The sequence below is a fragment of the Palaemon carinicauda genome, chromosome 34, assembly GCF_036898095.1.
Source record: "Palaemon carinicauda isolate YSFRI2023 chromosome 34, ASM3689809v2, whole genome shotgun sequence".
Classification (NCBI taxonomy): domain Eukaryota; kingdom Metazoa; phylum Arthropoda; class Malacostraca; order Decapoda; family Palaemonidae; genus Palaemon; species Palaemon carinicauda.
In genome coordinates, this window is record NC_090758.1 from 52049425 (window position 1) to 52061924 (window position 12500).

A 12500-nucleotide genomic window follows, 5' to 3' on the forward strand; every position below is an offset into this window, starting at 1 on the left:
CATACATTGTACTCAGCCAATAATAACTCAGCTTTATTGAAATATCACAATATTATTGGTCGAGAGAAACCTTTTCCCGTCCCTTTCGGTGATTGATTGTTGAGATCAAATGACTCCGCCCACATAATTTGTAGAGAATCAATCAACGCAGAAAGGAGGCGGAGTCAGGAGGAGCTTTGTTGGATTATCACTGTTCCCGATTCTGGTTTCCTCTTCATTACCATCATAATGATTACTATTCATTACTGTCACCATCATTAATATCATTATTCGTAAAATCCATAGTGACTATAGTGATGTAGTAATGTCACCTTTAAACTGAATCATTTCCTTTAAATTTAAGAAAAATAAAAGAAAACTTAGCATCGAAAGCTTTTAAATTACTTCAGATCAGATGAAAACAATATTGTCCTATTTAAGAAAAATAAAAATTCATTGAGCCTCGAATATAATGTTCTAAATTTATACAGTAATAATCATAATAATAATGATAGTTACAATAATAGAAATAATGATAATAACAATATTAACTGAACGAATGACAGGAATGGGATAAGGGGTAGAAGGCGAGATATTATAAAGTCCCTCTGAGGAAAGGAAGACAGAATATCTGTCGTCCTTCATTTATAACTCACCTAAATGTCCGATCTCTTTTGTCCTTTGTAAAGATCGACAGAAGGCGTCGAGGCTGACTTGGTCTGGAAGCCAAACAAACAGATCCTTCACATTTCGAGAGATTTGAAACGTTGGGTTCCAGATGCCTCTGTAAATCTCACAACTGTTCCAAAGAGAAGAAAAGAAAGAAATAATTATTAGATTCGATCGGGAATTTTATTAAGTGCAATGATGATGATGATTAAGATGATTAAAGAGACGATGACGATGATAATGATGATGATGATGATGATAAGAATGAAAAGTAAAAAGGAATAATTTGGTGGAATGTTGAAATTTATATCATCTATAAATGAGAAGGAAAGTAAATTTGAGACTTTTTTTATAATGAATCTAATGATGACCGTGATGATGATGATGATGATGATGATGATGATGATGATGATGATGATACTAGTAATATAAAGGATAAAGACTATGAGACTCAAGTTGTGGATTGTGGCAAAATTTGTAGCCTAATTGTTCATGTCTGTCTTCATTTCTCTTTAAAACTACGCTTAACATACATACATACATACATATCTATCTATATATAAATATATATATATATATATATATATATATATATATATATATATATATATATATATATATATATATATATATATATATATATATATATATATATGTGTGTGTGTGTGTGTGTGTGTGTGTGTGTTTATGTATGTATCACTATCTTTTTCATAAAGATATTTGATGATATTAGTTAAGAAGTAGGCTGATATTCAGAATAACTATCAGAAAAGCAAAGGAAAAGGCAAAACTTACTCATTGCTGAGTAGACTTTTGATTGACTCTGTTTCCTCTGCGTTAATTGACGTAAATTCTCTAAGGCTGCGATGAAGGGATATTACTCTTGGGTAAACCTGGTGTCGCAAGAGATGTTTGGTTAGTACCTCGAAGCCCGAGATACTTTCTTTGAGGTCTATAAAAATTCTAATTTTATCTCTGTTTGGGAGAGGAGGATCAGTGGCTGCAAGGAGGGTGATGTAAGACTCGAATGATGAGTCAGTGATTTTAGTGTTGTCATCAATCAAGCGAAACCTCTGCGCTATCCAGCGTGCAACCTTGTCACTGCACTTTATGTTGTGCATGACTTTCAGGACTGAGTCTTTGTCCTCCAATCCTGACTCCTCCAGGAGTTTCAGGGTCTCAATCTTGGTTGCCAGTGGCACCTCCACTTCCCTCACGCTGAAAATGCTTAGTGTCTGGATAAGTAAATTTTGATACTTCTCTAGAGAGTCAGGGAGAGAGCCCCCATGCAGCTCTTTCACAAAGTCTGTCACTGATGTAGTTTGTGTTGACTTAAGAGAAGCAAGCATTTTAATTTGGATTTGTAATGGGATGCTGGTTTGATATAATTCATCAGTCCACTCTTGTATTGCCAATCGATCCACATCTGGGCAGGTCACTTGTTTATAGATGTTGTAACCTCCCATGAACTCCATGAAACCCTTATGAGGGAAAGTGTAATAGGAGTTGTTGAAGGAGGTGACTTTCTTTAGGAAGGCTCCAGCCAGCTCTTCTATTGGTACTCCCAAACGAAGACATAGAGCAGTCAATCTTTGATAGACCGAATGGGGAAGATTTATAAAATCATCTTTCAATCCTTTGAGAGATTCCAAAGAGAGTTCCTCCAGAAATATAGATATTTTGTGTTGCAAGACACTTAATTCTATGTCACACGTAGATGGGTTCCTCTGCAAACGCTCCTCCAATTTGGAGATGATTAGAAGGAAAATCTGCCAGTAGAGCTCAGCCTCAGTTGTGATTCTGTTTACAACATCTGGTTTGAACATCCAAAGAATTGTCAGGAGACAGAGATTATAGGTAACTTCCCACACTATGCTCATTTTGTGTTCAGTTTTCTTAAGGAATTTTAATAGATTATCTAGCTCTTGTAAAACTGGGGAATCTTTGGGTAGACTTAAGAAGTATTTGGTTACAAACTCTTCTCTTTTGTTGGCTTTAATTCCTACAAGCCGAAGATGAACAGCATTCAGAGCTCTGGATTCGATATGAGCATTCAGTTTCTCTTCAGCTTCAGGTCTGGTCGTAACAATAACAGTTAATTGGCTGTAGAGTTTGTTTAAAGAAAGAATATGGTTGAAAAGGCCAGATGAACTCTTATTGAGCTCATCGTAGCCATCCAAGATGACCAGAGTTTTTTGTCCTAAGACAGCTTTAACAAGGTCTCCATCCTTGAATGAGCGATGAACTTCTTCTCCCAAAGAACATTCAATAAGCCTATCAAATGTATTAACAATATCTCTTGATTCTGCATAAAAGAGCAGATGAAAGGAGCTGAGGCCTTTGATGGAGGGTCTTTGGTTGGCCCAATCAGATGTTATCTTTTTCACTAGAGTGCTCTTGCCCATTCCTGCATGTCCTTTGAGCAAAATAAAACTTCCAGCGTCAGAACCCGAGGCTACATCTATTATGTCCTCCAGTAAAACCTCCTTATTCTTTCCATCCTGATTCAGTTCTATTTCTGTGAATATTTCATTCACTGGCAACTGCCTTCCATCTCCTTTCACTATTAAGGACAGTGGATTTATGGTTGTATTTCGATTCAAGACATCTTTCAAGAATGGAACACCTTTATTCCTTATCAATGTTATCTGTTCAGAGAAGAACAATTCCTTCTTGTACTCATCAAGGGTCTTTGGCGAAATGTCTGCATCTCTTATTTCATTAAGCTTTTGGTTGAAATTAGCAACATTTGCATCAATCTCTGTCTGGCTGACATGTGAACATATTTTGCCAACACTGCAAAGTGCTCTCTCCATTAGTGTACGGATTTCTTCAATTTTGTCAAAGAAATCTTTCTTATTTACATTGAGAGCTTCATGAGCTATAGTGTTTCTTATGTCCTTTAAAGATGTGATAAGACATTCTGGCTCTTTACCGCTTCCTGATGACCAAGCAATGTCATCTTTGCCAGCAAAGATTCCTTTACAATGTTTCAATAGAAGACATATAAGGGTTATATCCCACTTAGCAACATCTGGGGGATACTTCTGTAAAGTCTTAAGCTGTTCTGGGTAGAGCTTCTTCTTTAGTTTATTGATCTCTACATTTTTGTTCTCCAGGTAAGTTAAGAATTGGATTTTCTGATCCCAATCTGGGTTTCCCCAGATGAGAAACAGCTGCAGCAAGGGACATATAACCTCATCCAAGATCTTCCATTGTCTGATCTTATACCGGTCACACTCATTGAACACTGGGCGAGAAGTCATCCTGTAAGAAAGTATAGAAAAGAGGATTTTGAAAATCGTAATAGATTGTAAAAAAAAATCAAAATAGTTTTTGTAAGAACATTTTTACTCCTCTGAAAAAAGGTAAATTCATCTTCGAAATTATATATATGTAGTTCATCCTTTCTTTCTACGAAATTGGAAGTTGCAGCTATATATATATATATATATATATATATATATATATATATATATATATATATATATATATATATATATATATATATATATATATATATATATATATTTATATATATATATATATATATATATATATATATATATATATATATATATATATATATATATATATATATATATATATATATATATATATATATATATATATATATATATATATAACACACACACACACACACACACACACATATATATATATATATATATATATATATATATATATATATATATATATATATATATATATATATATATATATATATATATATATATATATATATATATATATATATATATATATATATATATATATATATATATATATATATATATATATATATATATATATATATATATATATATATATATATATATATATATATATATATATATATATATATATATATATATATATATATATATATATATATATATATATATAGATAGATTGGTATATATATATTAGTGTGCTACTGTAGTTAACACACATTTGGGTTCTCTTCAAATGTCATCTTGGTATGTTACATCGTCAAATAAAGTCTAAGTAAGTTAACTTTAAAAGTAGTTTATTCTTTAAGAACAGGGTTAACATCTCTATCACAGGAAAATAGCTGGTTTGGTCGGATGACCATTCCGTAAGACATCGCAGAGTAAACTGATACAAATATCCATATGCATGTTAAAGTTATTTCAGCACTTAATGATTTATGTAAACTCAACATTAATACCGGAAGATACTCAGTTACGTTTTCACAGGCAACCTTTCTCACGGACTGGGTTAGTGTTTACTCTTCATGAAAAATGTTACATTGCTGAGGTTTGGTATTCGCATCCTGCTATGATATGACCACAGCACTTCTCACACTCGCTTCTACTTCCACAGTGACCTATTAGGTCATGTGTTTTTAAACATGTATTATATAATTATTACATAGCTCGGCCACCTATCTCAATTTTTTTTTTTTTTAATTTGACAACACGTCAAAATATGTTTAATAGGAGTGTGACTGGATATATATATTATTTTCTGTTTAACTTTAGTCATAAGAAAATGAGGATGAATGTTCAAATAGGCACATTAAAAATAATAATAATAATAATGCATATTAACAGATATTGCCAAAACAAAGAAAAAATGCATGATAAATACAGATCACATATATGGTACATTGCTAGCAAACGATTATATGGTACCCCCAAAAAACATACTGATATACATATGATTCGGTAACTTTGTTAAAGAATAATTGTTACCTCTGTCAGAAATATAGATTATTATAATACGGTAATGAATAAAAATATTTATTACCTTGGTAAAGATACAATTTTAGTGCACAAACACAAATTCCTGGTACGTACACGTACCACGGTTTCGTACATATATATATATATATATATATATATATATATATATATATATATATATATATATATATATATATATATATATATATATATATATATATATATATATATATATATATATATATATATATATAGATGCCCATAGATTCTTTATTCAAAAATTTGGGGCTTATATATTTCATTAGGTGCCCATAGATTCTTAAATTTTTTAAATGTTTTTATCATTAAAATGTTTGTAAAAATATTTTTAAAATGCAAATGTTCAATAGTCTCTTCAATTACATATTACTAGCGTACTAACTGCTTTTCGTACACAACACTTTTCCAAGACATTTTTACTCCTTTGAGCGAATGAAGGGGCCAGTTTCAAACGGCTTTAAATTGAATTAAATAAGTAGATTTGTCTGGACATGGCAAAACGTTCTGTTTGAGCTGCAAACTATTGTCTCTTAACCTACGCCAAACAAAGATGTTAACGGCGATAAAAATAATCACCGTAACGCATAAAGCTGCCAGGAATATGTAAAATCTTAGATCTGCATAAGTTGGTGACGGGTGGTCCATCTCGGTCAATTTCATCAACCGCTTGGCTAAATGTTCGTTGTATGGGAGAGGTAAAGATGGAATTGTTGTTGACCACGTGAAGTTCGCGAAGTAGGCTCGTTCTCTGATGATAGTCTTGATTCCTTGCACCATGTAATTCGGGGACGTCCCAATACAACCATCTGCTGCAACAAAGATTTGGGAATAGGACGTGGATCCGTCCGGGCATGATACATTGAAGCCGGCCTTGTCGTATCGTATCCACGAGCTGTTGTTCAGTCTGCAATTGAACTTATTATTGTCAAAGGGATAAAGCCTATCCAGACAATTTTCATTTGTATGGGAGAGAGCACCGTCTAGCACTATACCTAACTCGCATGAATCCATTAAGTTTTTATGGAATTCAAATGAGTCAGCTGTACATATTTTTCTATCCATTGCATCTGAAAAGTGAGTTAATTTATTTAAGTCTTTAATGACCGTATATGTTTCCTTGTCTGGGGAAATCAATACGTGTCCTGTCAAACTGGATATTACTGGATTTGAGTTATTCGTCATGAAAGTCGGAAATGGTGATATCCTGTAAGATTGCCAGGCATCGGAAGAATGAAAGGGAATTGTAATCATAATCCTGTTATTTTCAACGCTTACTGTAATTTGGCTGTAATAAAATTCTAACCTACATGCGTCTAACAAAGGAATATAACCTAATTTCTTCTGTCCGTTCTCCAGAGTTTACTTTAAGTATCTTATTGGCAACAAATGGGGTCACAGTACACCTTTAGTCGCTAACGTGATAGCTTCCACATAATCTTTTGATTTCTCAATGAAATGTGCAATTCTGTTATGTATGTGATCTATTTTTGAATCATAATACATTAACGTTGCCAACAAATCCTGTACTTCCATAATCTGATTGATATTACTAGAATGTTCATGTACTAAACTCATAATTTGATTGATTGAAGCTAACTGATTCCTTAGTTCTGACATATTCAATTCATCTTCATGAGTCAAAAACTCAATTTCCTTATTTTGATTACTAATCTTAAGACGATTGCAAATTCCTAAACCTAAACTTGCAATAGAACCAACGATGTTTAGTGCAGCAAAAATAAACGGGTTACGTTTCTCAAGATTATCGTATCCTACAGTCCACATCAAAAGGTCACGAGCCAAAGATTCTGCCAGGTAAGTCTTATTTTGCAAGTCGTCAGATAGCATCTCTGCAACTTTTAGTGTCGATGCAAGGGAACTCTCTGTATTAAAAGGAAAATGTCTTCTATGCATTTCATTTAGTGAGACAGCAAACCTTGAAATGGCGCTCTTTAAGCTAGTGACGTCATTCTCTGGGAGAAAAATTACTTGCATACGCACTTCAACAACTACGTTACTCGATGTAATAAAAAAGTCTTCTTGTCTTTCAACTATAGTGCCATATTTAAAATCTATACTTTTAGTTTTAGAGCTCATCCCACACGAGAAAAATGTCTGAGCGAACAATATCACTCCCAACAACAAAAACTTCATCTTGGAAACCTGTAACGAGAAAAATATATGTAATTACTCCTGTATTAAGAAGAAAAACTGTTAACATATAATGTAATAAAAAAAATAGAAAATCTTTCCCTCACTTCTTTCCCTCTTATTTTAATTTCTTATGTGAGCCAATGGTACGATTCTCTCATCCGTGGGTTGGGATACGTTTTGAACTCTAAACCTATTGGCCGTTAATGTTTCAAAAATGTTAAATGGGCCTTCAAACTTAGGTGTTAGTTTATAATTGAATCCTTTACGTACATTTACCTGTATGTATACATTATCACTCAAGGTATATGTTTTAGTTAGCTTCACTATTTTATCATGATTCCTTTTCATTATGATTTGTGATTCTTCTGAATTCTTTCGAAGGATATCATATCGACTTATACTTGCATTTATACATTCTTTTAAAGGATTTGATAGATTAGTTGTAGGCTTTAATACATGGAAAGGCGTTCTAACTGGGGTACCATACAATGCTTCGTGCGGTGACATTTTAATTGATATATGATATGAATTATTCAGAGCACTCAGTACCGCAGGTATTGCAATATCCCAGTTGGGGTCTGATCCCCCTAGTGTTACTCTTAATATATTTAAAACCTTCCTATTTGCTCTTTCCACTAGCCCATTCGACTCTGGGTGATATATCAGGGTATTTATTTTCTTTATGCTAAGGAATTCACACAATGAGGTAAGAAAGTGATTAAATTCTCCACCCGATTCTAATATTATCACGTGTGGAATTCCAGGTTTACAAATGTAACACTCGTAAAACTTCCTAGAGCATTCAATCGCAGTTATAGTTTTAAGCGCTATTAGTTCTCTATATCGAGTTAAAGCATCTACAATTACTAAGAGGTGCTTATTTCCTCTGTCTGACTCGTAAAATCCTGTTAATAAATCTAAATGGATCCTTTCAAAGGGTTGATTGGGCACGGGATAAGCCCCTAGGCTGACATGTGTTTTCGTATGCCCTTTGTTTTCCTGACATGTGCGACAATTAGCTATGTTTTTTTATATCTGTAAGCATCTTAAGCCAATAAAACAATGGTTTGGCTTTCTGTGACATTATGGAGAACCCCGGGTGTCCATGCAATAGATTTGCATGCAACCAATTTATGACAGTAGAAATAAGTAAGATTGGTACTACTACCTGGTCGTTAGTTACATGTGGTGTATTGCGGGTTTTCCTTGTCACGGTCCTACACAGAATATTGTCTTTGATTATATAATTCTGCTGCTTGTACTTTGTATATTCCTTTTCTATATGATTGCCATTCAAAGCATTTATAATTTTTTCAAATTTCTGATCTTTTCTTTGCTGAGTCTGTAATATTTCAGCACTGCAGCCCAAATCTTCTTGTTCAGATATCGTTTTAACAATAGGCATGGCTGTTGATATATCTATCAATTCAGCTAAAGGCTACGTACAAGATGACACGGGGTTACGTGATAATGCATAAGCAATGATATTTCCTTTCCCAGGTAAAAACCCGATTCTCGCGACAAAGTCTTGAATGAACAAATGCCACCGAGTTCGTTTGGGGCTGTGGTTGAAGCCTTTAAAGAAGTCGGTTAGTGGTTTATGATCAGTAAGAACCTTAACGGGATAACCGTACATTATGAACTTAAAATGCACTAGTGAATTAACAATAGCTAGCTCTTCCTTGTCTATTACTGCATACTTACTTTCGGAAGTTCTCAGTTTTCGAGAATAAAAAGCTATCGGGAAAAATTGTTTTTCATATTGCTGAAGCAATACCCCACCTACTCCTAAGTCTGAGGCGTCTGTTGCAATGAAGAATTCCTTACCGAAGTCAGGAAATTTTAAGATAGGAGAACTACACAGTTCATCTTTCAAGGTATTAAACGCCTGTTGATGCTGCTCAGATCATATGAAATCTACGCCCTTCTTCGTAAGATCATTTAAAGGAGCGGCTATTATTGAATAATTGCGTATAAAACGCCTGTAATATCCACTACAACCCAGATATTGCTGTATTCTCTTGACATTAGTAGATATCGGAAAGTTACGGATAGCCGACATCTTATCATGGACTACTTTAAGACCTTGGCTTGACACTATAAAACCCAAATAAACTAATTCTGTTTTGAAAAATTCACACTTACTAATCTTTACCCTTAAGTTATGTTGTCTTAGTCTCTGTAGTACTAGTTCTAATTTACGTAGATAATCTTCTAAGGTGTTGGAAAAGATTACAAGGTCGTCCATATAGGCCTGCAATATATCCTCTAGCAAGTCTCCAAACAGTATGTTAATCATTCTTGTAAATGTTATGGGAGCACAACGTAAACAGCTGAAGGCTGTGTATGGGATACTATTTTCTTCTAATGATATCTGGTGAAAGCCTTTAAGTAAGTCCAAACTGGTAAAATATTTATTCTGACCTAACATAGATAAAATATTGTCAGTACATGGCACTGGGAATCGATCAGGGATCGTCTCCTCGTGTAGGTGACGGAAGTCTACGCAGATACCCGATGTTTGATCTTTTTTCGGTACAACTATTAATGGAAAATTATAAGGGCTGTCCGATTTCCTAATGACTCCTTCTTCTAGCATTTTACCTACTTCATCATTTATTTCATTCTGGAATTTCATAGGGAGTCTGTACGAAGGTATATAGATAATTTTCTGCTTGTCCTTTAACCTTATTTGATGCTCGATCACATCTGTTTTTCCTAAGGATCCATCCGTAGTGGAAAAAACATCATGATATTCAGTTAAAAGTCGAAAAAATTTCTGCTGAATTTCTTCGTCTTGAATGTGTTTATTGATTTTATTTTAAATAGATTGCAAAAGGGATTCATCCGCAACTGATTGAGCGTGATTGATTTCAGCAACGTTAAGAATACGATGTTTTTAAACTTCTACATCCAAGATATGTTGATTTTTGTGAATTACTAAAGTGTTATTTAAATGATTCAGACTTCAATATTATATTGTTGATGTGATCCTACTGTATAAATAGCTTGTGTGACAGACAATCCGTTAGTTTTCAAAGTGTCGGAAAGGATTGATATTTCAGATTCCGGTAACGTTTTCTTTACTTGCACTATTAAATTTGAAGGTACATTTGGCTCGATAGATTGCGTGCAAGATGATATTACGAGTGAACAAGAATTCTGTTGGGTCGCGTATATTATTTCTTTATTAGTTATTGGTTCTTCAACGTACGTCACTGTTTCATTTGTCGTTTCCTTTTCATCCAAAACTGATTTTAAGGTATTAGAAGACCTATAGAATTTTCCTTTGATATACACGCCGTGCTTGGCAGGGGCTAAGATAATGTTTTGATTTCCCATAGATGGGTATCTTATAATTACAGCTGGATACATATCAATGTTTTGTACAACAACAAATGTATCGGCAAACGTGCGCTTACCGACCTTGAACTGAACATGAGTTATGCCTATTACATTTAATTCATTATTTCCTATACTTGAGAGTCTCACTCCGGATTTTTCTATTGGAATGCTCGAAAAGAACAAATGATGTGTCCTTAAATCCATGATATTACGTGAATACCAGAGTAAAAAAATAATGTAAGTGATCTGTGTTCTAAATTTACAGCATATAATGTTGGTCGTAACTCATTTTGGCTTGTTATTGTATGAATTTGTTGCAAATCTACGGGAGCATGCACTGATTTACTTAATTCGGCCGTGTGTTTCATAGGAAAATCTATTGCCTTACAATGACCTGATAAAACATTAAATTGATGATTCAATACTACTGATGTTGATATGAATGACATTGAACCAACATCACTCTTTTTTTTTTACTCTTGACATATTAGAAATCATTAAATATTTATTTTTACAAATTTAAAAAAAAAAGCATAGGGAGAGAATTAAATATATCTTTTATGGTATATAAATATTATTGCTATATAATTAAAGATATAATTTATTCTTTTCCATCAATATGAATGAAATCAATGTGAGTTTCCCCTCAAAGTGAATTATTAATTTCAACATTGAGAGAATCTTTGCATCACTTTTACCGAATATAAAGTGAAAATTTGAGGGAGAAAAACTCCTTGAATAAACTGAGATCTGAGATTGAACGAATAGGGAATACAAAGCTTTTAATTGTCTTTTTTAAAAGTTGGACATTTCATTCTTTGCTGAACTATAAAGCAAATAAAGAAGAAGATATTGAAACAGTTTGCTGTTTCTTTCTCCATATATTTTCCAATAAAAAGAAAGTGAACTAGTTTTTCCATTTCAACTTTTTTAGTATTAAAACCAATCAAATTTTCCCTTGATTTCCTATCTAAATATTTCTGTCAATTGTTTGACATTCAATAATTAATTTTACTTCTTCATTTTACTGTTTGGTAACTCTCTCTCTCTCTCTCTCTCTCTCTCTCTCTCTCTCTCTCTCTCTCTCTCTCTCTCAATAGATGTCCCGGACATCTTCCTCTTCCTGTCACGATTATGTATTTCTTTATTTTGAAGGAAATATAAGATTTTATATTTTATATTTTATATTTTATATTTTATATTTTGGTACCGCAGAATCATGTCAGATTTAATATTTGACAAGATAGATGTACCTCGAGAAGGATTATTATTATTATTATTATTAGTAGTAGTAGTAGTAGTAGTAGTAGTAGTAGTAGTAGTAGTAGTAGTAGTAGTAGTAGTAGTAGTAGTAGTAGTAGTACTGTATATTGTTTATATTACCAAAAATATTATGTAAGAGTTTACTTGATTCAAACAAACAGAATTGAATAAAATGCTAAAATATTTGTTTACCTACAAATTAGATGATATCTAAGACCCATAACAGGATGGAAAATATTCCACCAATCTATTTCACTATCATCTGAGATATATTTTCCCTTTTATAGACAAGAGAAAATATAACTTAAAAGCAAAATTTCA

The 12500-nt window shown here is 33.0% G+C and overlaps 1 protein-coding gene across 1 annotated transcript in view; it reads right to left on the reverse strand.

Annotated features, from left to right (window-relative positions):
* The window catches only part of LOC137626915 (uncharacterized), a 342943-nt gene that overhangs the window by 22741 nt on the left and 307702 nt on the right, over nucleotides 1-12500 (reverse strand). The window contains exons 2-3 of the mRNA XM_068357900.1: nucleotides 1444-3915; nucleotides 636-778 (exon numbers count right to left, since the gene is read on the reverse strand). Of these exons, the coding sequence (XP_068214001.1) occupies nucleotides 636-778; nucleotides 1444-3914 (2614 nt within the window). The 5' untranslated portion in view covers nucleotide 3915. The remainder of the gene's footprint in view (nucleotides 1-635; nucleotides 779-1443; nucleotides 3916-12500) is intronic.